The following is a 24,321-nucleotide window of genomic DNA, read 5'->3' as shown; positions in this document are numbered from 1 at the left end:
TCCACTAGCTATCTATTTCACGTTTGGTAGTATATGTAAGTCCATGACACTCTCTCATTTTGTCCCAGCTTACCCTTCCCCCTCCCCATAGCCTCAAGTCCATTCTCTAATAGGTCTGCCCTTTATTCCCGTCTTGCCCCTAGGTTCTTTGTGACCTTTTTTTTTTTTTTTTTTTTAGATTCCATATACATGTGTTAGCATGCGGTATTTGTTTTTCTTTCTCACTTACTTCACTCTGTATGACAGTCTCTAGGTCCATCCACCTCAATACAAATAACTCAGTTTCATTCCTTTTATCACTGAGTAATATTCCATTGTATATATGTCCCACATCTTCTTTATCCATTCATCTGTTGATGGACACTTCGGTTGCTTCCATGTCCTGGCTATTGTAAATAGAGCTGCAATGAACATTTTGGTACATGACTCTTTTTGAATTATGGTTTTCTGAGAGTAAATGCCCAGTAGTGGGATTGCTGGGTTGTACGGTAGTTCTACTTTTAGATTTTTAAGGAATGTCCATACTGTTCTCCTTAGTGGCTGTATCAATTTACATTCCCACCAACAGTGCAAAAGGGTTCCCTTTTCTCCACACCCTCTCCAGCATTTATTGTGTTTAGATTTTTTTTTTTTTTTTTTTTTTGCGGTACACAGGCCTCTCACTGCTGTGGCCCCTCCGATTGTGGAGCACAGGCTCCAGATACGCAGGCTCAGCGGCCATGGCTCACGGGCCCAGCCGCTCCGCGGCATGCAGGACGCTCCCAGACCGGGGCACAAACCCATGTCCCCTGCATCGGCAGGCGGACTCTCAACCACTGCGCCACCAGGGAAGCCCTGTTTCTAGATTTTTTGCTGATGGCCATTCTGACTGGTGTGAGGTGATATCTCATTGTAGTTTTGATTTGCCTTTCTCTAATGATTAATGATGTTGAGCATTCTTTCATGTGTCTGTTGGCAGTCTGTATATCTTCTTTGGAGAAATGTCTGTTTAGGTCTTCTGCACATTTTTGGATTGGGTTGTTTGTTTTTTTAATATTGAGCTGCATGAGCTGCCTGAAAATTTTGGAGATTAATCCTTTGTAAGTTGCTTCATTTACAAATATTTTCTCCCATTCTGAGGGTTGTCTTTTCGTCGTTTTTATGGTTTCGTTTGCTGTGTAATAGCTTTTAAGTTTCATTAGGTCCCATTTGTTTATTTTTGTTTTTATTTCCATTTCTCTAGGAGGTGGGTCAAAAAGGATCTTGCTGTGATTTATGTCATAGAGTGTTCTGCCTATGTTTTCCTCTAAGAGTTTGATGGTGTCTGGCCTTACATTTAGGTCTTTAATCCATTTTGAGCTTATTTTTGTGTATGGTGTTAGGGAGTGTTGTAATTTCATTCTTTTCCATGTAGCTGTCCAGTTTTCCCAGCACCACTTATTGAAGAGGCTGTCTTTACTCCACTGTATGATCTTGCCTCCTTTATCAAAGATAAGGTGATCATATGTGCGTGGGTTTACCTCTGGGCTTTCTATCCTGTTCCATTGATCTATCTTTCTGTTTTTGTGCCAGTACTGTCTTGATTACTGTAGCTTTGTAGTATAGTGTGAAGTCAGTGGGCCTGATTCCTCCAGCTCCGTTTTTCTTTCTCAAGATTGCTTTGGCTGTTTAGGCTCTTTTGTCTTTCCATACAGATTCTGAAATTTTTTGTTCTAGTTCTGTGAAAATGCCAGTGGTAGTTTGATAGGGATTGCATTGAATCTGTAGATTGCCTTGGGTAGTAGAGTCATTTTCACAATGTTGATTCTTCCAATCCAAGAACATGGTATATCTCTCCATCTATTTGTATCATCTTTAATTTCTTTCATCAGTGTCTTATAATTTTCTGCATACAGGTCTTTTGTCTCCTTAGGTAGGTTTATTCCTAGTTATTTTATTCTTTTTGTTGCAATGGTAAATGGGAGTGTTTTCTTAATTTCACTTTCAGATTTTTCATCATTAGTGTATAGGAATGCAAGAGATTTCTGTGCATTAATTTTGTATCCTGCTACTTTACCAAAGTCATTGATTAGCTCTAGTAGTTTTCTGGTAGCATCTTTAGGGTTCTCTATGTATAGTATCATGTCATCTGCAAACAGTGATAACTTTACTTCTTCTTTTCCAATTTGAATTCCTTTTGTTTCCTTTTCTTCTCTGATTGCTAGTGGCTAAAACCTCCAAAAGTATGTTCAATAAGAGTGGTAGAGTGGGCAACCTTGTCTTGTTCCTGATCTTAGTGGAAATGGTTTCAGTTTTTCACCATTGAGGACAATGTTGGCTGTGGGTTTGTCCAATATGGCCTTTATTATGTTGAGGAAAGCTCCCTCTATGCCTACTTTCTAGAGGATTTTTATCATAAATGGGTGTTGAATTTTGTCAAAAGCTTGTTCTGCATCTATTGAGATGATCATATGGTTTTTCTCCTTCAATTTGTTAATATGGTGTATCATGTTGATTGATTTGTGTATATTGAAGAAGCCTTGCATTCCGAGATAAACCCCACTTGATCATAGTGTATGATCCTTTTAATGTGCTGTTAGATTGTTTGCTAGTATTTTGTTGAGGATTTTTGCATCTATGTTCATCAGTGATATTGACCTGTAGTTTTCTTTCTTTGTGACATCTTTGTCTGGTTTTGGTATCAGAGTGATGGTGGCCTCGTAGAATGAGTTTTGGAGTGTTCCTCCCTCTGCTATATGTTGGAAGAGTTTGAGAAGGATAGGTGTTAGCTCGTCTCTAAATGTTTGATAGAATTCACCTGTGAAGCCATCTGGTCCTGGGCTTTTGTTTGTTGGAAGATTTGTAATCACAGTTTCAATTTCAGTGCTTGTGGTTGCTCTGTTCATATTTTCTATGTCTTCCTAGCTCTGTCTCGGAAGGATGTGCATTTCTAAGAATTTGTCCATTTCTTCAAGGTTGTCCATTTTATTGGCATAGAGTTGCTTGTAGTAATATCTCATGATCCTTTGTAGTTCTGCAGTGTCAGTTGTTACTTCTCCTTTTTCATTTCTATTTCTATTGATTTGAGTCTTCTCCCTTTTTTTCTTGATAAGTCTGGCTAATGGGTTATCAATTTTATCTTCTCAAAGAACCAGCTTTTAGTTTTATTGATCTTTGCTATCGTTTCCTTCATTTCTTTTTCATTTATTTCTGATCTGATCTTTATGATTTCTTTCCTTCTGCTAACTTTGGTGTTTCTTTGTCCTTCTTTCTCTAATTGCTTTAGGTGTAAGGTTAGGTTCTTTATTTGAGATGTTTCCTGTTTCTTAAGGTAGGATTGTATTGCTATAAACTTCCCTCTTAGAACTGCTTTTGCTGCGTTCCATAGGTTTTGGGTCGTCATGTTTTCATTGACATTTGTTTCTAGGTATGTTTTGATTTCCTCTTTGATTTCTTCAGTGATCTCTTGGTTAAGTAGTGTGTTGTTTAGCCTCCATGTGTTTGTATTTTTTACAGATCTTTTCCTGTAATTGATATCTAGTCTCATAGCATTGTGGTCGGAAACGATACTTGATATGATTTCAATTTTTTTTAATTTACCAAGGCTTGATTTGTGACCCAAGATATGATCTACCCTGGAAAATGTCCCATGAGCACTTGAGAAGGATGTGTATTCCGTTGTTTTTGGATGGAACGTCCTATAAATATCAATGAAGTCCATCTTGTTTAATGTAGCATTTAAAGCTTGTGTCTCCTTATTTATTTTCATTTTGGATGATCTGTCTGTTGGTGAAAGTGGGGTGTTTAAGTCCCCTACTATGATTGTGTTACTGTCAATTTCCCCTTTTTTGGCTGTTAGTATTTGCCTTATGTATTGAGGTGCTCCTATGTTGGGTGCATAAATATTTACAATTGTTACATCTTCTTCTTGGATCGATCCCTTGATCATTATGTAGTGTCCTTCTTTGTCTCTTGTAATACTCTTTTTTTTTAAGTCTATTTTGTCTGATATGAGAATTGCTACTCCAGCTTTGTTTTGATTTCCATTTGCATGGAATATCTTTTTCCATCCCCTCACTTTCAGTCTGTATGTGTCCCTAGGTCTGAAGTGGGTCTCTCGTAGACAGTATATATATGGGTCTTCTTTTTGTATCCATTCAGCCAATCTATGTCTTTTGGTTGGAGCATTTAATCCATTTACATTTAAGGTAATTATCGATATGTATGTTCCTATTACCATTTTCTTAATTGTTTTGGGTTTATTATTGTAGGTGTTTTCCTTCTCTTGTGTTTCCTGCCTAGAGAAGTTCCTTTAGCATTTGTTGTAAAGCTGGTTTGGTGGTGCTGAATTCTCTTAGCTTTTGCTTGTCTGTAAAGGTTTTAATTTCTCCATCAAGTCTAAATGAGATCCTTGCTGGGTAGAGTAATCTTGGTTGTAGGTTTTTCTCCTTCATCACTTTAAATATGTCCTGCCACTCCCTTCTGGCTGAAAGATCAGCTGTTAACCTTATGGGGATTCCGTTGTGTTATTTGTTGTTTTTCCCTTACTGCTTTTAATATTTGTTCTTTGTATTTAATTTTTGATACTTTAATTAACATGTGTCTTGGTGTGTTTCTCCTTGGATTTATCCTGTATGGGACTCCCTGTGCTTCCTGGACTTGATTAACTATTTCCTTTCCTGTATTAAGGAAGTTTTCAACTATAATCTATTCAAATATTTTCTCAGTCACTTTCTTTTTCTCTTCTTCTTCTGGGACCCCTATAATTTGAATGTTGGTGCGTTTAATGTTGTCCCAGAGGTCTCTTAGACTGTCCTTGATCCTTTTCATTCTCTTTTCTTTATTCTGCTCTGCAGTAGTTATTTCCACTATTTTATCTTCCAGGTCACTTATCCGTTCTTCTGCCTCAGTTATTCTGCTATTGATCCCTTCTAGAGAATTTTTAATTTCATTTATTTTGTTTTTCATCACTGTTTGCTCTTTAGTTCTTCTAGGTCCTTGTTAAACGTTTCTTGTATTTTCTCTATTCTATTTCCAAGATTTCAGATCATCTTTACTATCATTACTCTGAATTCTTTTTTAGGTAGACTGCCTATTTCCTCTTCATTTGTTTGGTCTGGTGGGTTTTTGCCTTGCTCCTTCATCTGCTGTGTTTTTTTCTGTCTTCTCATTTTGATTAACTTAACTGTGTTTGGGGTCTCCTTTTCGCAGCCTGCAGGTTCGTTGTTCCTGTTGGTTTTGGTGTCTGTCCCCAGTGGCTAAGTTTGGTTCAGTGGGTTGTGTAGGCTTCTTGGTGGAGTGGACTAGTGCCTATGTTCTGGTGGATGAGGCTGGATCTTTTCTTTCTGGTGGGAAGGTCCACGTCTGGTGGTGTTTTTTTGGGTGTTTGTGGACTTAAGATTTTAGGCAGCCTCTCTGCTAATGGGTGGGGTTTTGTTCCTGTCTTGCTAGTTGTTTGGCATAGGGTGTCCAGCACTGTAGGTTGCTGGTCGTTGAGTGAAGCTGGGTGTTGGTGTTGAGATGGAGATCTCTGGGAGATTTTCGCCATTTGATATTACGTGGAGCTGGGAGGTCTCTTGTGGACCAGTGTCCTGAACTTGCTTTCCCACCTCAGTGGCACAGCCCTGATGCCTGGCTGGAGCACCAAGAGCCAGTCCTCCACACGGCTCAGAATAAAAGGGAGGAAAAAAAGAAAGAAGATAAAATTAAATTAAATTAAAATAAAGTAAAATAAAATAGTTATTAAAATAAAAAATAATAATTAAGAAAAAAAATTTTAAGTAATAAAAAAACGGACAGACAGAACCCTAGGAGAAATAGTAAAAGCAAAACTATATAGACAAGATCACACACAGGAGTATACACATACACACTCACAAAAAACAGAAAAAGGGAAAGAAATTTATATATCGTTGCTCCCAAAGTCCACCTACTCAATTTGGGATGATTCCTTGTCTATTCAGGTATTCCACAGATGCAGGTACATCAAGTTGATTGTGGAGCTTTAATCCGCTGCCCCTGAGGCAGCTGGGAGGGATTTCCCTTTCTCTTCTTTGTTCGCGCAGCTGCCGGGGCTCAGCTTTGGATTTGGCCCCGCCTCTGCGCCTAGGTCGCAGGAGGGCGTCTGTTCTTAGCTCAGACAGGACGGGGTTAAAGGAGCCGCTGATTCGGGGACAGCAGCAGAGGCCGGCGTGACGTTGCACGAGCCTGAGGCGCGCCGTGCTTCTCCCGGGGAAGTTGTCCCTGGATCCCGGGACCCTGGCAGTGGCGGGCTGCACAGGCTCCCCGGAAGCGGGGTGTGGATAGTGAGCTGTGCTTGCAGACGGGCTTCTTGGTGGCGGCAGCAGCAGCCTTAGCGTCTCCTGCCCGTCTCTGGGGTCCGCGCTTTTAGCCGCGGCTCGCGCCCGTCTCTGGAGCTCCTTTAAGCGGCACTCTTAATCCCCTCTCCTCGCGCACCAGGAAACAAAGAGGTAAGAAAAAGTCTCTTGCCTCTTCGGCAGCTCCAGACTTTTCGCCGGACTCCCTCCCGGCTAGCCGTGGCGCACTAACCCCCTTCAGGCTGTGTTCACGCCGCCAACCCCAGTCCTCTCCCTGTGCTCGGACCGAAGCCAAGCCTCAGCTCCCATCCCCGCCCGCCCCGGCGGGTGAGCAGACAAGCCTCTCGGGCTGGTGAGTGCCGGTCGGCCCTGATCCTCTGTGCGGGAATCTCTTCGCTTTGCCCTCCGCACCCCTGTGGCTGTGCTCTCCGCCGCGGCTCCGAAGCTTTCCCCCTCCGCCACCCGCAGTCTCCGCCCGCGAAGGGGCTTCTAGTGTGTGGAAACCATTCCTCCTTCACAGCTCCCTCCCACTGGTGCAGGTCTTGTCCCTGTTCTTTTGTCTCTGTTTATTCTTTTTTCTTTTGCCCTACCCAGGTACGTGGGGGGTTTCTTGCCTTTTGGGAGGTCTGAGGTCTTCCGCCAGCGCTCAGTAGGTGTTCTGTAGGAGTTGTTCCACGTGTAGATGTATTTCTGGTGTATCTGTGGGGAGGAAGGTGATCTCCGCGTCTTACTCTTCCGCCATCTTGAAGGTCCTCCTCTTCCACTCTTCGTTCTTTCTCTGGATGACTTCATCAGCCCCCATGCTTCAGATACCATCTATGTGCATGTGAGTCACGCAGTTTTACTTCCAGCTTAGGCCGCCTTTAAGAGCTTCAGACCTGCATTTTTAACTGCCTACTTTTCTAGAGTATCTTACAAGCTCTAATTGCCCCAAACACATATTTTCCTTCTAACTCTATTCCTCTTTAATTGTTTCTTGAACCTTTAAGTATCACCGTTATCCACCTTGTTACGGTCACCCTCAAGAATTCAGTTCTCTTTCCCTTATGCCCTGTATCCCGTCCATCAACCAGTTTTATTTATATCTATTTCAGGTAATTATCTCTTTTATTGCATCTTTCCATCTTCACGGCCATCACCTGAGTTCAATCAACTATTATCTCCCATCTGGATGACTATAATAGTTTCAAAATGCATCTCTCCAATCCACTCTGGCTTCTCAAAGAAACTGGAACAGTCCGTTGGAAATACAAATCTGACCATATTGTACCTCTATGAACAGCACTTAAACGACTCCCTGTGTTTCTTGGGGTATAAAACAAAAGCTCACACTGTGGCCTATAATGTCCTGCATGGACTGGCCCCTGCTGCCCTCGCCAGCTGCTCTCACCATGCTCTCCCTGCCTTCTCGCCCTCATCACGCCACAGTTCTTTCATATCTTGAATGCAGGCTCCTTGCCTCCATCAGATGGCTTTAGCCAGTGCTGTTGCCCATGCCGCCACTGTGTGCCTTTCTCGTGGTGCTCTATTTGCCTAGTTATAACCTGTCCTCCCTTGGAGCCCACCCCATGGGCCACTTCCTCCCGGAAGTGATTCATTTCCCAATTATGTGTCATGTGCCTTTCTATTGACAGAGTTGAAAGCTTCCTCTTATTGATTCTTTATTAATTCTGCTCCCTCAACCCCACTCACAGCTCATTGTAGGCTCTTCGAGGGCAGGGACTGTGCCTGTTTTGCTCACCATTGTGTTACTAAATGCCCAGCATACAGTGGGTACTTGTGATTATTCACGGAAGGAATGCAGTGTGACTCTCATTAGAACAAGCTAAGAACAGCGTTCCCAGGGTAACAGGATCCTCTCCGTGGCTTTGCCTTTGTGCCCCCAGTCTCTAGAACAGGATCTCCTAGCAGGCGTTAAGTAAAGTTCAGCCATTACTACATCAGTGAGTGAATGCTCCAGAGCCAGCACTTCCTCCAAAGCCAAGTAAAAAAGACTCTGACACTATTCAGAAAATTATGGTCTGAGGTGCTCAGCCTCCTTTATGCTTAGTCATGTTCTGTGTCTGGGGGACTAGACATATCTCAGAAATCTTGTCTCCAAACGTGAAAACGGGGGCTACTCGGGACTTGCCTGCACTCTGGAATGTGAGACCCGCCTTCCTATGAGGTTGGCCAACTCCGCCAGGAATTCTTTGGCTGTAAACAGGCAGAGCCTGCTCAGACCATCCTGCGATTTGATGAGCTGGGTTTGTCTCTAGCTGGTGAGGGAACCTGAATAAAATCCCTTATTTGTAAGTCCTTCCAGGAGAAGGATCTCTGACCCTGTTGATGGCATAGTTGGGCACACAGAACAGGGATGCCTAGTAGCAAATTAATGAGTGCTTGAATGAATAAATGAAGCAAACGATGGTGGTCCACTAGCCTTTCTGCCGTTCAACCATCATCTGTAAACCAGCAATGGGGAGGAGGGAGGCCTGTGCTAGACGCTGGCTTTAGAGAGACGACTAGGACGCCCTCTCTGCTCTTGAAGACTTGCCGTTCCCACTAGGGAGACTTGGCTAAGTGAACCCAGTTTTTCTAAGTCACAAGAGAGTCTGGGGAAAGTGCTGTGGTAAAGGAAACACTTGACGCTCTTAATCAGGAAGAGGGGTTGTGCCGGAGGACTGGTCTGAAACATCCCTGAGTTTGGAGAATCAGAATCATAGCTTATGGGCATTAGCATCCCTTCAACTCAGCTGGGTTCTGTGAACACATGGCTGAAGGAAAGGAGAATCTCAGTCTGGTTTCGTGAGAACAAATGTGTGTGGGCAGAGATGTCATCCCTTCGGCTAAACATTAAACCACCACAAACGTTAAGGGGACACCAATTAAGAGCCAGACCTGTGCTAACATGAGGAAACAAAGATAAAGGACGCTTCCTCTTGCCCCCGAGGAGCTTGCAGACCACTGGCGGAGACAGATGGGGAAACAAATCACTAATAACATCAGCACATTGAGATCTGTACCAAGTGGTACAGAGTGTTATCAGAATGTGGAGAAGAGAGAGAGGAATGCTCCTGGGGCAACCAGGGAAGGTGGTGTCACTGGTCATGGATGAGCTGATTCTGATGTGGTAGAAAAGTAGGGATGGGTCAGGGAAAGGATGCTTTGGATTTAAGCTGCCTCACATGAACATGGGATCATTGGGAAGAATTCACGGAGATGCTGGTCCAGGACCACACTCTAGAAGGCTCACACAGGTTCCTGGGATGAGAAGTTGCCTCTGTCCCTGGTGCACTGCATGAAGAGGCCGGGCTTAGGCATTCTTTGGCTCCTTACTTTTGCTATGGCATTAGCCAAGTGGTTGTCTGGGAGGAGAAGGATTGAGGGACTAGAGGACATGAAAGTTGAATTCAAGGCTTCTGACTTTTGAGACCTAGACTTACAGAAAACCTGTGTAATCCTGGCCCTGAACTTTATCAGCCATGTGACTTTTAGCAAGCTCCCTTTGTTTTCTCATCTATAAAATGGGAAAATCAATATATACTTTAGGGAATATTTGCAAGGATTGGCCAAGCCGGATCCACAAAACGGCCCAGCACAGGGCAGAGGGTATAGTAAGTGCCCAGTTCTCAGTCTTCCTTGATGTGGACTCGAGTCAGTGTGTTAGTAGCTGGCAGAGCACGTAGCATCAGCATGAAATCCAAAAATGGAGTTAGCAGATATAAGCATTTTCTGAACCCAAGGCAATTCCCTTTAATCCCCACCATTTGTTTCCTATAAGGCACAAAATTTAAAAGTTATGTTTTTATCTTTAAAAATCCAGTGCTTTTCATTGTGTTACCCTTATACAAAGCTGTTGTTTTCGCCATTTACCTGAAAGAATTAATTAGGATTTGGAATAATTCCATGAACCTAAGATTCACACCATAGTTCCATTGTCTGATCCTAGGGACAAACCATTATGAGGGATAAAATTGTCTGCTTAATCTCACGGGAGGATAAGGGTTACCCTTATCCAGCATAGTGGTTGTGTAACCTTGGGCAACTCAGTTTCTCTGCATCTCAATTTCTTCCTCTACAGAAAAGGCTATAATAATAATAATTCAGTATCTCAAGGAATTAATCCTCAAAAGGGTTAAATGGGTCAATGTGTATAATGTCCTCAGCACAGTGCCTGGCATATAGTTAGTACTCAGTGAATGGAACCTGTTGTTGTTATGCTTGCGTCTAGTCACGTATGTGAGGCTTTTCAATTATCTTTCTTCTTCCCCTTTCCCTCCAAGGTGCCTCCACTCAGAATTCCAACACCGTGGAGCCAGAGAAGCAGGTGGACAACACTGTGAAGATGGCCGGCGTGGTCGCCGGCCTCCTCATGTTCATCATCATTCTCCTGGGCGTGATGCTCACCATCAAAAGACGGTGAGTTTTGGTCGCTGCCCTGCAGACCCTGTCAACCCCAGGGGGCCCCAACACTGCCATATGGCCAAGTCCGTTCTCTGCTGATGGCTTCTGAGCAGGGACCTTCTGATATAACTGTTGAGGTCCTGAAATTTGGGGCCAGCGGTGGCTCATCGTGTTGGTGTCTGAAGGGCATGTGTATCTGCTTGGCGAGCAGCCCCAAGATGGCAAGTTTCTTGTGGGGGCAGGGGTTCCTTGGAGTACCATGGGATTCCATGTGTGATGCGTCTCAGAGATAGCTGCTCTGTTGTGATCGGTCACGTCATCAAGATTACAGGGGAGCCCCGGGGACGCGGGTGAGCCCACAAATAGAGACGCAGGAAAGCAGTGCTTCGTTCCTTTCACCTTCATTCATCCTTGACTTTTCTTTGGTCAAGCAGCAGCATCCCAAGGGATAGATGCAACCTCAGCATCAAAGGGATAGAGCCACCTCTGATGGTGTGACAGCCCTGGGGGAAGGCTCCTTCTTACTCCACATCCCATAGAACCTTCCCAGCTGGATCGTTGCTGCTTGTCACCTCTCAGCGGGATGTCCTCCCGGCACCTCTGGTCAGCGCGCACAGTTATCTCCTGTTGCGTGCATTGCTCATGAAAGCCAGGGTACAGGTTCTTTCCTGATCCCCCAAATTCATTACATCGGCATCTTCTGTTTATCAGACATACAGGAGGCCTGAAGACGACACAGAGGAGTTGCAGAGAGGGAGAGGAAATAGTCATTAGGGAAAGTTGAAGAATATCCGCTCTCGCTGTCCCTGGGCTACACGCTTATTCCTCCAAACAGGGGGTCCTCCTACCTTCTGTACCTTAGCCACCATGTCCCTGTGCCTACTACCCATCTCAGTTTCAATGCCAGGATTCCAGCCTTGGTCTCCACCCTCCCACTCCCCAGACTGCCAAAGCAAACAAAACACTTATCTACATTATAATGAACTGTGCTGCAGCCTGCCCTGCCCCCAATTTAAAGAGACCCTTTAGTCCATTCTTCAACAAACTACTAACTCCTCAGCCTGAAGCTCTGGGTTTGGTTACTCACAGAGTTCAGGACAAGCCCAATAATGAGGACCCGCACCTGCTTTCATCCCTAAGACAAAAACAGCTTGTGAAACTTGTTCCCACCAGAACAAAGGGACGGAATGCCCCAAAGACAAATTCCAGCTTCTACTCTAAGGAGTCCCATGAATATAAACGCATGAAGTAAACAAATGAAGACAGTGTCCTTATTTCCAGCCATCAGTTTCGCTCTACAAGTAGTCGGCCTTCTTTTAGCCGTTCTGGCACCAGAATGTCTCTGTGTGTCTCATGGTTCTGTTCAGAATCAGCCAGGACCCCGTTTGACCAGGACATCTTATTGGTAGGACCTGTTCTTTCTTGACATCTTTGTTCTGTAGGATCATTCCTTTACTCAGGCTCCCAGCAGAATGACTGAAGAGTTTCGGTTCTCGTCCAGCTACTGATTTTCTGGTGGGAGCGGCTAGGGAGGAGGGAGGGTCCATGATAATATTGGGGGTCCAGAGCCCTCAGAGTCATCATCATCATCATCTATAAAGCGAGACCACGTTTTATGTCTGTGACAAGCTAGCTGCTGTTGGATGAGGCCAAACATGAGGTTTGATTTCTCTGGGGGTGAGTGAGCACATTGCACATGTAAGATCATTGACACGTTCTCGGAGTCGCAGACGCTTTAGAGACAGAGGTGAGTTTGGGCCAGTCTCCCTGAAAAAAGTAACCAATTTAAGAGAATTGCATTCCTCTTTGATGGACCCTGAATGTTCTCATTCTTCGCCACTGATTTGTAAGTCAGATATGCTCTTCCAATTTTGCTCTTTCTAAAGCCTGACTTAACCCACGTCACCATTGTCTGCGAGCTTGTGAAGAAATTTCACTTCCCTCTCAACAGCTATTTCTGAAATGTGTGACTCTGGGAGGGAGGAAAGGGCTTTCTGTTTTCAGGCTGGCAGCAAGGATAAAATGAACCCTTTGTGTGGTTTTGTCCTCTTCTGAGTATCTTCATCATCTCTCGCCTCTATCAAAACCATCCGTCAGACCCAACCAACAGACCTCAGGTGATCACCATTTCTTTCCAAGAGGCAAAACTCAGATGTAGTGGCAGTGGGCAGGGGGTAGGGGTGCTCATCAGTGTTTGCATATACAGTATCTTTGGGAGAAAAGAAGACGTTTTTCTGGCCTAGTTGATGGTAATATTTTACAAATAGGTATAGGGGAAGGAAAGGGAAGGAGCAGAGAGGAGGGGAGGGGAGAGGAGAGAGGAGTAGGGGATGGGTCAGAGGGAGAAAAAGAGAAATTAAACATCAGCCTGCACTCTTTCCACTACCCCACAGTGTCTTCTGATGTCTAGAGGTACCCCCACCAAAGGACAGTGAAGAGCTTAATGGGCTCCTTTCCCTCTTCTGATCCCAACCCCATATATAAATATGGGGAAAACGTCACTGGTCAGTTGAGTCTGTCACTAACTTACTTACTGCTCACCAGAATGATGTCCACAGTCACCTAAAGGGCATAGATACGAAAGGAAAAGAAACCCCCAAATAATAGGCGAATCATCACAACTCAGGATCCTAGTGTCAGCATCTCTTCAGTGTCCCTTTGTGACCTAGAGTTAGTTCCTGCATCTAGCAGCTCTCAGAAGTCGAATGCCTGCCACACTCCCTGCTCTGGCTTGCACTGGGTCTTCTCCCTAACCTCCACAGACATGGCCATGGCGGCTCCCTGTTTCCTCTGCTCCCAGTGGATTCAGCTGTCTCAAAGTCTTCCCCAGAGCTGTAGGCACATGTTTCCAGTATGCCCCTAGTTTCTCCATACAGGCCTTGAAGCGTCCCTGTCACTCTCCAAAGAGAGTCTTTCTCTTACTATTAGGTGGTGTGTGTGTGTGTGTGGGTGTGTGTGTGGGTGTGTGTGTGTGTGTGTGTGTGTGTGTGTGTGTGTTGTACTGAACTAGAAAGCTGGCCCAGAAAGGGCTAAAGATACAGAGGACCAAGGGAAGGGCTTAGTGAAAGAAGCTAAACCAATTTACATTCAGAAAGGAATATAAGAGAACGGAAGAGACAGAAAGAGAAAAATATATCAGCGTAGCCTAAGGAAAGTGTTGTTGGTGTTTGGCTGTTTTATAATGGATGGAGGGGATCTTGAAAAATGCAAGGTTGCAGAAGGGGATATGAGATGCTGGTGAGCAATTCAAACAGAATTCCCTTACTCTTTGAAAAAGATGCAAATTAAACTTTAGACTTCTTTTAATAGTACCTTTGGCTGTTTGGACTGGGCTTCTTTGAATGCAGGACCATACAGAATCAGGGCTACATGGAGGTATGGAGGATTGCATGAGCATTTTAAGAAGGGAATCTGGAGCCCCTTCCGACAGAGTTAACAGCCAGTGTGGTTATAGCCAAGCTCATTGCAAAATAGTCATTCTTATGCTGTCACTGGATAATGGCTTCATCTTTTTCTCCTGGCTCTGTTGATCACATCTAGACCTCAGAACATTCTAAAATGGGTTCCCGCATGCCATTATGTAACGGAACGTACCTCCTTTTCATGAACACCCTGTTGAATCCTGAAAATAGAGAAAAGCTCTCATCACTGCAGTCCCGTTCATCTTCTTCCCTGACCTCCTCCCTGTAGAATTATCGAACATCCTCTCCCAAAGGAATGGGCAGCCAAGGCATCGTAAGGCCACCTCTCTGGTCCCTTGGTTTAATACCATAGGGCCCTGGGTGCCTTCAATGCAAATTCAGGTGGAAACCTCAAGCCTTAGCGCCTTCACTAGTGTATCTTGATGTTTGAAGGTGTTTCTTGGCCGCTCACATAGGGGAAGTTTGACATTTTAATGTTTGTTTGTGGGATATGGACATACAAGCCTACAAGCTTCCTGTCATCCGGTTTATTCCCTGGGACACGCTTCCTGAAGTCTGAGCACGGTCCTCCAAGGCTTAAGGCGTAGCGATGCACTTTTGATGGGGAAACACTGGAGCCAGCCTAAGCAGAACTCTTTGGTAACAGTGTATCTCTACCCCAAGACTCGTCTGTATCCTGCATTAACCTCACCATCCCTTCTTACTTTTCAAATGTAAACTAGGCAACTTTTAGGGAGACAGTTTCAAAGTCCTTCGCCGCACATAGTTCCATCCACCCCCATCTCCTCTTCTCCTCTCCCTGCCCAGCTCTTCCTGGTACAGCCTGAACTTCCAGCCAACCACGCTCTGCCTGTCCAAACGGTACCTCTTCCAAGAATATATTTGGAGTGTCTTGAGTTTGAAATATGAGAGTCTACTTTGAGAGAAACGTGCATCTCTTGGTATACCTTGCTTCTCTGTGATTTGTGTCTGCACTCCAGTAGCTCCCAGTCTAATGGGTGTAGACATTCTTGTTAGCTGTGTACTGGGAAGCAGAAAAACTGGATCCAGATCTCTACAGCCCCATTTATCTGCTGCTAACCTTGGAGAAGCAACTTAACGAAGCTCAGCCTTTGCTTTCTCAGCTGTGAGATGCAGCCAGTCTCATGTAGCTGTTCTGAGGATCAAATGAACTAATGGCTGGGACAGGCTTCACTTCCTGTACCTGCTTACGTACAGGTAATGCATATATTGCATAATATCAACAGGGACATTCATCTCACACATGACCATCAAGTGTACCAAGCCAGCTCCAAACCCAGCACTAATATGTTAAAAGGCAGTGCTGCAATCAGTACACACACTCTGACCTAATTTGTTCATTTTCCATTTGAACTGCTGGCGTACTCGGATTTTAATCCTACAAATAATCATAGAGGGTAGGACTGTGGATACTCCTGTTTTTTGAGAAGAGGAAACTGAGGTTCAAAAAAGGTTTTTATGAGTTATCCAAGGTCTTGGGCAGAGTTGAAATGCAAACCCAGGGTCTGTGACTCCAGACCCCTTGCTGTTAACTTCTGTTCTATCAGTCCATGGAGACCAGTAGAAAATAAGTGAATCCTGGAATAGGACACAAGTGACCCAGGTTCAGGTATCATTTTCTACTGTTCTCTGCCTTGGTACATGCTATTTCCCTGAATCAAATGTCCAGACATTTCTCTTCACCTGCAAGTCTCTTACTGCTCTCTAACTCTCAGCCCCAAGTTCTTCCAAGTAGGATTCCTCCAAGTGTTACCTCTTCCTTGAAGTCTTCCCACAAGCCCTCCGTCCTAGGAGGATTCAGTGATCCTCCCCCGCGTGCAGCCGTTGTGCCACATGCATAGACCTTCAGCCGTGTACTTATCACACAACATGGTGGTTGTAGTTTTGCTGGACTGAAAACAAATGGCCTGGGAGGGCAGGTCCTCTGCTTTGGCCCTTTCTTGCCAGAGCTCTACTGCCCTGTATCATCTGCTCCTGGACATCTACCCTCAAAGTTTTTATGGTCAAAGACAAAATCATCACCTACCCACCAACGTATTTCCAGTCATGTGTCCCCATCTTAGTGAGAGGTACTACCTCTCATTCCATCAGCCAAACTAGTGGGATTCCATCACCCCAGTGCTTTTGAACTTGAATCTTTACATGCTCTTGGTCGCATCCTCTCCCCTCCCCGTCTCCACTGCCTCTTCCCTGGTGCAAGCCTCTATAGCTTTGTTCTGTGAGTCTCTTCGCCAGCCTCCCTGACTCTGGCCCCACCTCTCCAGCCCATCTTCCACACTGTAGCCAAAGTGATGTTTGAAAACTAAAACTTGTACTCCCAAACCTGCATTCTAAAATCCTTCAGTGGCTTTTCCTTCCCTATAACAGCGGTTCGTAGGGTGGAAATAAGGCAAGAAGCACATACTTACGTCACCTGAGAGCCTTGTCGAGCTACGCTGTCCCCTTGCTCACGGTGATTCTGGCAGATTTCCTGAAGGCTCACCCCACACTTATACCTTTGCTTGTGAAGTTTCCTCCTCTTTCAATGCCTGTGTTCCTCATTTCCATGTGACCAGATACTACCCATGTTTAAGGTCTAATTTAAAAGACACCTTCTCCAGTAATCCCTTCTGACCTTCAGTGTAGACTCAGTTTCTTCACCGTCTGGATCCCCTCCATGAGGATCCAGGTTATGTTCCGTCTTACATTTGTTATTTGTACTCACATCTTATCTTCTCCACTGGACCGTCAACTGTCTGTTCTGATTCATCCTCATCGCACATGTGCCTTGCAGATACTTGGGATTCCCTAAAAATGTGTTGAATCCCAGTAAAATTAGAACAGATGGGGCCCAGGATTGCACTGCATCTCTTGGGCAAGAAAGCTTCACTCAGAACGCAGATCCAGATATCACGCAGATCCAGAACGCAGATCCAGATATTAAGCATCAGGGGTGAACCCAGCCCTGAGGGGTGTGGAGGAGGGTCAGGCCGGAAGGGCAGTATGTGAAAGATGTCCCATGGTCTGAGACTCAGAGAACACACTGTCTCTCCAGGAAAAAAAATAATGAGGCAGTAGGAAAAGCTAACTACTGGGTAAGCTGAAGAGGCAGGGCAGCTATTAGATTGTGCTACAGGTCACAAAACTGACACATGTAGAACTTAAAGAAATTGCCCCAAATCACGTAGCTAGTAAGTGGAAGAGCTGGGTCTGAAACCTGGCCAATCTGATAAGAGAGTCTACACTCCTAACACCATCTCACCTGGATGAAATGTAAAACAGGATTTGCTGATATGCTGAATTGTGTGACATCATTTTGAATGGTTCGTTGAGGTAGGAAAGCAGCCCCCAATACATGTGTTGACATTATCTTGTTCTGTCCACCCCATTCTAAACTGCTCCTTACTCCACACCCTGAAGAGTGAATCCTCCTTCTGTTTGCACTCACTAGGGGAGCCGCTCAGGCTAGAACCTTGGCAGTCGTCTTCAAAATGCTCACATTTAATCACCTATTGCCACCTTTCACATCACCTCTTCTCCTTCCTCATAGCCATTGCAGGCTCGGCCCCTGACATCTCTTGCTTTGACCCTTACGGCAGCTTTCATGACCCCAGTCCCTCTCCCCTTCCGCCTTTTGCTCACGCTCCTGCCAGAATTATCCATCTAGAAAAATATTTGACCACTTGGCTCTTTGAGTTGTCCCTGTGACCTGAGTTCTCCCTGTGAGAGTAAGCTCCTCAGACTCTTTGGGAACTAGACCCTACCAGCATCTTGACATTCCCACCTTGATAACCCCCCACCCATTCTGTAAACAGATATCCATCAGCCTGGAAATACCCTCCCTCCTACTCCATCTGGGTGTTCCTGGACTTTACAACTCGGCATCATAGACTCTAAACCAAATTACCTCTTCCCCATCCCCGCCCCTTACCCTCAAATATGGTCCCACAGCTCCCTGAGCTGCCACCTCATACCGTTTATCACTCCAGAAGATAATACCATAGTAGTTATTAATGCAGGCTCTTAAAGTTAGACTTCCTGGATTGTAATCCTTGCCATGCTGCTTACCAACTATATAAACTTGGGCAAGTTACTTAACTTCTCTGCGCTTCACTTTCCTCACCTGTAAAACATAGATAATAATGCTTCTAGTGAGGATGAAATACAATGGTCCACATAATGTACTGAGAACAGCACCTGACACATAAGTGACCTCCTACTATCTAAATGGTAGCTGTTATTATCATCTATTTTATAAGTTTTTTGTTTGGTTCTCCCATGAGACATATTGGCTGGATCACGATGGCATTTCTCTTTCAATCTCTGGTAGCTGGCAGAGACGATCATATAATAGGTCCTTAAAAAGTTTTGGCTGTGATGGACAGATGGATGAGTGGATGACAGATTGATTGTTGGATGAATGAGTAGATGAACACATGGATGATTTGATGAGTGTGTGGGGTTATGGGCTAGACGGATAAGTAGATGTATAGATTGTTAAGTGGATGGAGGGATGGAGGGATGGAAGAGTGCATGGGTGGGGTTATGAACTAGACGGACAGGGAGATGGTCAAGTGGATGGTTAAATAGACAACTTAGTCTTGTTTAAGTAGTATGAAACAAAGGGAAGCTATACCTCAAGTCATTCTTGTCAGCCAGCTGAAAAGATTCCACAGTATGTGATTTATTAAGTTTGGGTTTTTCTCTTTTTTTTCCTAAGCACAGCTGTCTTCCTGCTCAGGATCTTTGGTCTCAGGCAATCTGTTAACTTGCAATATCACTGTATCCTTGTAAATTTAGACCTTCAGTAAATCTTCAAGCCTGAGAGAAAGGACACATGTATACTCTGTTTTGATCCTTTCCCTGGAAGACTTTGCAGTTTAATTTGGAAAACATATTCAATTAATAGAAGCTCGTCAGGTGCCGTCATTCTGGAGTTGCCTTGAAGCTGAGTCAGGGGTAGCACTGGCTTTGGGTGACATCCAGGATAACTCAGCTACTTGGCGGAGGTGAGTTGAAGGTTAAGGAAGCATGTTGGAATGAGGAGGTGGCCCAGGCAGAGGTGAGTCCTGAAGATTGAGAGCAGAAAACCAGAGGGCCCAGAATGTCGAGACCCAAGAGTGTAGCCTGGGGCTGCTGACTGTGAGAAAATCCTGGCTCACGATGGAGGCCTTGCAATTGGTCCCCAAATACACAAAGTATTAGACCTAGTGAGGGGTGACCTCTTAGAGCCTCAGATTCCTCAACTAAAAATTGAGGAAGAGTAGTACCTGCTCCATAGGGCCAGGGGGAGGATTAAAAGAGATAAGGCTTGTGGCATCTCAGTGCCTGACCCGCTGTGTTGCCCAACGTATATCTATAGTCTTTCTTCCTCGAAGCCAGCACAGGCTAGTGGTCCAGCACATGAGCGTTAGAGGCATGTTGCTACCAAGTCCAGTTACTAACTGTGTGATCTTAGGCAGGTTACTTAACCTTCTTTGCCTCAGTTTCCTCATCTGTGAAGTGGGGATGATAATAATACCTATCTCTCAGGATGGTTGTGAGGAATACACAAGTTAATGTATGGTGAGAGCCTACAGCAGTGTGTGGCACATAGTAAGTGCTACATAAGTATTCTTATTTTATTACTAATTTGTTAAAATTTTATTACTATTTTTAATATTCCTAAGTAGGTGAACACTTTGTTCCTGGTCACCAGAGTGAGAAGCAGCAAACCTTTTATCTGTGGGTAAGGGGAGAACATAAACTCCCCTTTGTTGTTTTTGTTTTTTTGGGTTTTTTTGCCGTACGCGGGCCTCTCACTGTTGTGGCCTCTCCCGTTGCGGAGCACAGGCTCCGGATGCGCAGGCTCAGCGGCCATGGCTCACGGGCCCAGCCGCTCCGCGGCACGTGAGATCTTCCCGGACCGGGGCACAAACCCGTGTCCCCTGCATCGGCAGGCGGACTCTCAACCACTGTGCCACCAGGGAAGCCCGAACTCCCCTTTGTTGAAACCTAGTATATTTCAGATGTTTAATATATTCTAATATTAAATTAGATTAATGTATTTTACTTAAAATACTTTGTGTATTACATACCATATATAATTGGAAAGTAATTTAGATTAATGTAATGTTAATGCCCACCATGACTCTTGGGAATAGATCATTATTGCCCCCAGCGTTGAGATGGAGAAATTGAGGCTCAGAGATACAGCGACTTGCTCGAGGCCATGCAGTCAGCAAGTGGTGGTTCTGGGATGCTAAGACTTATCATATTTCCACTCCTCAAAGCTGTTTAAGCTGGCAGTTATCCATGCCGTTCACCTTGGTACACGGATCAGGAAACAGAGATCCAGGCAGAGGCATTGACGTGCCCAAGATGTCACAGAGAGCAAGCGAAAGAGCTGAGATCAGAACACTGGCCCTCCATTCTCTGTGCAGTGTTCTTGACAATATGGAAAACAGAGATGTCTGTGAGTCTCCATCAAATGGATCCTGAGCTTTCTGCCCCTGAGGAATTACACTCCCAGGCTCTGGACCACAGAGCCAGAAATGAAGAAGAGGAATGGTCACTTTACAGTGCCAACCTGTTATGGTTGGTGGAGGGGCTTGGATGACTTATATGGGCTGTTCCAGATCCCACCCATCAGTTAGAAGTTCTTCACCCCTTTCATCATCTGGAGCCACTGTTCATTTGGCCAAAGATACTGCACAGTTTTATGAGTAACCCGATCTTGCTGCACTATGGTTCATTTTCCCCAGCTCAGCCTCCCAAGGAGGTACGGGGCTTCCCTTCTGCCATGGTGTCTTACCTCTCAGATGTCACTTTCCTTCTGGATCTATGGAATTTGTCTCTCTTGATAAATGAAAGAAAGCCTAGAGATGGCCCTGCCTTGGCGACTTTGGCCAGTTCCTACTTAAGAGGGGGAAATTTGGAGCTCTGAGGACATGTTCCCACCCTGTGGACATAAAGACCGCATCTTCCTGTTGTAACCCAACTGGATAACAGTTGCAATTAACCAAATAACTCAAGAAGGAAGCAAATCATTCTTGCCTGTTCAGATGGATATTTGGGGACCTGGATTATTCAGCAATCTTTCTCAATCCACAAATGTATCAGTTATTGTCAGTGGAGCTAAGTCTGTAAAATAAAAATGTTCCTATTTATTTTTCTACAAAATACGAAAAGTTATAACAAAGGGAATATCACGGACTTATTTGTTTTTCTTTTATTGTTCAGAAGCCAAGAGCTAGAAGAGACATATTGCAGGCAGTGATTTTTCAACCATTCTTTTGGAGAGTGGAATTCTTAGTCATGTGAAATCTTAAATGAAATGCCAATTTATGAAACAGATTAAAATGGAGAAGCTCCGAATGTGGTGGATGGCAGCAGCCCTACCTCAGCACCCCCCTCCCCATTACAGTGATGCTGTTCTGCAGAATCCTGGGAACACGGTTTGAATCTTAGTGATTTAGTTCAACTCACCTAAGGATCATATAAGAAAATGCTGGCACAGAGAGTTTGTTCAAGTTGTAGTCTGTTCACACTGAAGTTTGGAATTCCTTTCTTTTAGTGCAGTGGTTTTTCATGATGAAGTTTGAATGTTGTTCTGGTTTTCTCCTGATAATGTAACAAACTACTTCCCAAAATTCAGTGACTTAAAAATAAGCCATGAAAGTTAGTGATTTGTTTTTCTCATGAATCCGTACTTTGGCCAGGGTTTGAAGGGAATGACTTATTTCTGGTCTGTGATATCAAGGGTCTCAGTTGGCGTAGTCCAGTTGGCTGGGGCGGGAACAGCCCGAGGTTGGCTGGATGTCTCTTTCTGTTCATACAGGCTTAGGGCCTCTCTGTGTGGTTTCTTCACATGGTCCCTTCAGACCACAGCAAGCTCGGGATACTTAGACTTCTTACATGGAGGCTCAGGGTTCCAAGTGAGAGTTCCAAAGACCCAGAAAGAGCTGCAAGGCTTCTCTATCTGTCCTATCCTAGAAAGTCCCAGAATGTAACTCCACCCACATTCTGTTGGTCACCCAGGGCCAGCCCTGATGCTGTGTGGGCAAGCACTAACATGGGCATGAGTGCTGGGAAGCGTGGATCATTGGGGAGCCATCTTGGATGCTGGCTACACAGTTTCCTTTCTTTGGTGTGACGTTACTAAGTAGATTCTGATGTGATTTGACCTAAAACAGAGAAGATAAAAGTCATTATGGTTTTTCTTAGATCTTAGGAGCACTGTCATGTGGAAGAGTGGTAAATTAGTTCTAGAATGCCACAGAAATCTGATCCAAGACCAAAAAGTTATAATTATAAGGAAGCTAGTTTAACCGTAAGAAAGAATTTTCAAACGACTAAAACAACCAAATGCGATGTGGCTTCCTCTGCATGAATAGTGAGTTTCTCCATCATAGGAGAAGTCTTTCTTCTACCGCTGAAAGTATCTGATTCTCGGGGACGATGACTAGTTGAGAAACTTGCATCTCCTTGAGCTTAGGGATGCTGAAATACTATGTGCATTTCTAAGAACCAAGATTTCCTATAAATCTAATTCTTGTTTGTTTGTCTTTTCTTTTCCCCCCTTTTTTGGACATTTCCATCATCTGACTGCCCATCAATATATAGAAGAAATGCTTATTCCTACTCCTATTACTTGTAAGTATCGATCCGGGGTGACGTTGCTTTGTGCCCTGTAAGGCAACCTGTAGCATGCATTTCCTGCACCAACTGTCTGTTGGTTTCTCATACTCACTTCCGTCTAAGCCATCTGTAGCCTCAAAGTTTTTATTTTGCCTAAATGTTTTCCATTTGAAAATGCACTGTCCATGTTGAAAATGTTCATGTCTGTTATGTTTCTGCCATCTTGGATCTTTTCCCCTGTTTTTGAAGATGTGAAGGGCTGTTTCTCCTTTGTCAGTGTAATTCTCTAGTTAGAAATCCTCAAATTCCAGCAAGAGGAAAACCTAATCCTCCTGCAGGATTTGCACACATAAAACAAAATCACTGATCTCGGCAACTTCAAAGCCCATTTGTACGTACTTGGGGAACGTGTAGCCCTAGGGGCTCAAAGATTAGAAGGAAATTCATTGGCTGTTTCCACTATTTCAGGAAGTCTACAGGGAATCGTGGCTTTATCTAGAATCAGCTTCACAGGTGACAGAAATATACACGGTCTTTGGGACTGGAATTATCTCAGTCTGATGTTTATCATTAGTTATGTCATGCTATCAATGCATTTTGTTGGTAGTTATAGATGGCTGATTGCCTAACAATTCTTTCTAAATAAAGATGATGATTTTTCTTATTACAAAACCAGACGTTTTCACAACATGAGGGTAACAGAGAAAAACTCCATAAATAGATCCTTGGTAATGAAGAGTTAGAAAACCACTGAATTAGTTTCACATTTCTAATAGGCATTTTCCATATTTGAAAACTGAGATCCAGAGAAGTGTGTGAAATCACGCTCCAGTTAGCAAAAGAGTGGGATTAAAACTCAGAATGCCTCACTCCTTGTAAAGTCCATTATCCATCATTCCGTGTCTTCCTCCACCGCTGGCAAACCCAGCTTTGTGAGAGAGACCATATCTGTTAGTGATCATCTGCTGAAGCCTTCACAGATGAGGATGGAGCCAGCAAAAGCCTCCCCACCCCTCTGCTCAGTGTTTGGGTCCCTGGTCAACAGGTCCACGCAGTGAGCAGATGAGATTCTGGTATCACCACCCTCATGTTATATAGGAACCAATGAACTCCGGCCACCGACACTGAAAATGCCCGAAACCTTGCTTCGTTTGTTCATTCATTCATTTGACAAATAGGCATTGAACATGCACATTATGTTCCAGACACTGTGGATGGAGAGATGGCCAGGACTTTGAGCCTCACCCTCACAGTACACAAGCCTGTCAGAGCGACTAGCCTAACATCAAGTATCGATACTTGAAATCTCGGCGGAGGTGTACCATGGAATAGGGGCACTTAGTCGGGTGACCGTTTTTTTAGTGGAACAGGGGATAGTTATCAGTGCTTTTAGAGATGGAGTTATCCAGTACTGAAGAAATAAGAATTCTGAGCAGGGAAAACAGCACATGCAAAAGGCAGAGAGGTGTGAGACAGTGCGGGCTGCTGTTGCTGTGGTGGAAAGAGTCATGCAGCTCTGGGTTCAAGTCACATCTCTGTCAGTCACCAGTTACGTGGCCTTGAGCAAGATTTCTGAACTTTTTCAGCCTCATTCCTCTCAACCCTAAAATAGGGGTGAA

At 44.4% G+C, this 24,321-nt stretch overlaps 1 protein-coding gene and 1 long non-coding RNA gene across 17 annotated transcripts in view; one reads left to right on the top strand and one right to left on the bottom strand.

Moving 5' to 3' along the window:
- PTPRT (protein tyrosine phosphatase receptor type T) overlaps nucleotides 1-24,321 on the top strand; it is a 1,174,296-nt gene that overhangs the window by 995,820 nt on the left and 154,155 nt on the right. For 6 of the 16 annotated variants that reach the window (XM_060285697.1, XM_060285695.1, XM_060285691.1 and 3 more), the window contains 2 exons: nucleotides 10,541-10,676; nucleotides 22,688-22,719. In XM_060285697.1, coding sequence (XP_060141680.1) covers nucleotides 10,541-10,676; nucleotides 22,688-22,719 — 168 coding nt within the window. The remainder of the gene's footprint in view (nucleotides 1-10,540; nucleotides 10,677-22,687; nucleotides 22,720-24,321) is intronic. The other 10 variants (XM_060285703.1, XM_060285699.1, XM_030843549.2 and 7 more) reach the window with 2 other exon arrangements.
- LOC132593551 (uncharacterized) overlaps nucleotides 21,753-24,321 on the bottom strand; it is an 81,846-nt gene continuing 79,277 nt past the window's right edge. The window contains exon 3 of the long non-coding RNA XR_009559200.1: nucleotides 21,753-22,248. This is a non-coding gene — a long non-coding RNA (uncharacterized lncRNA). The remainder of the gene's footprint in view (nucleotides 22,249-24,321) is intronic.

Source organism: Globicephala melas, chromosome 15 (assembly GCF_963455315.2).
Source record: "Globicephala melas chromosome 15, mGloMel1.2, whole genome shotgun sequence".
NCBI classification, from domain to species: Eukaryota; Metazoa; Chordata; class Mammalia; order Artiodactyla; family Delphinidae; genus Globicephala; species Globicephala melas.
The sequence above is the reverse complement of the archived record's forward strand: the minus strand, read 5'-3'. Positions and strand labels throughout refer to the sequence as shown.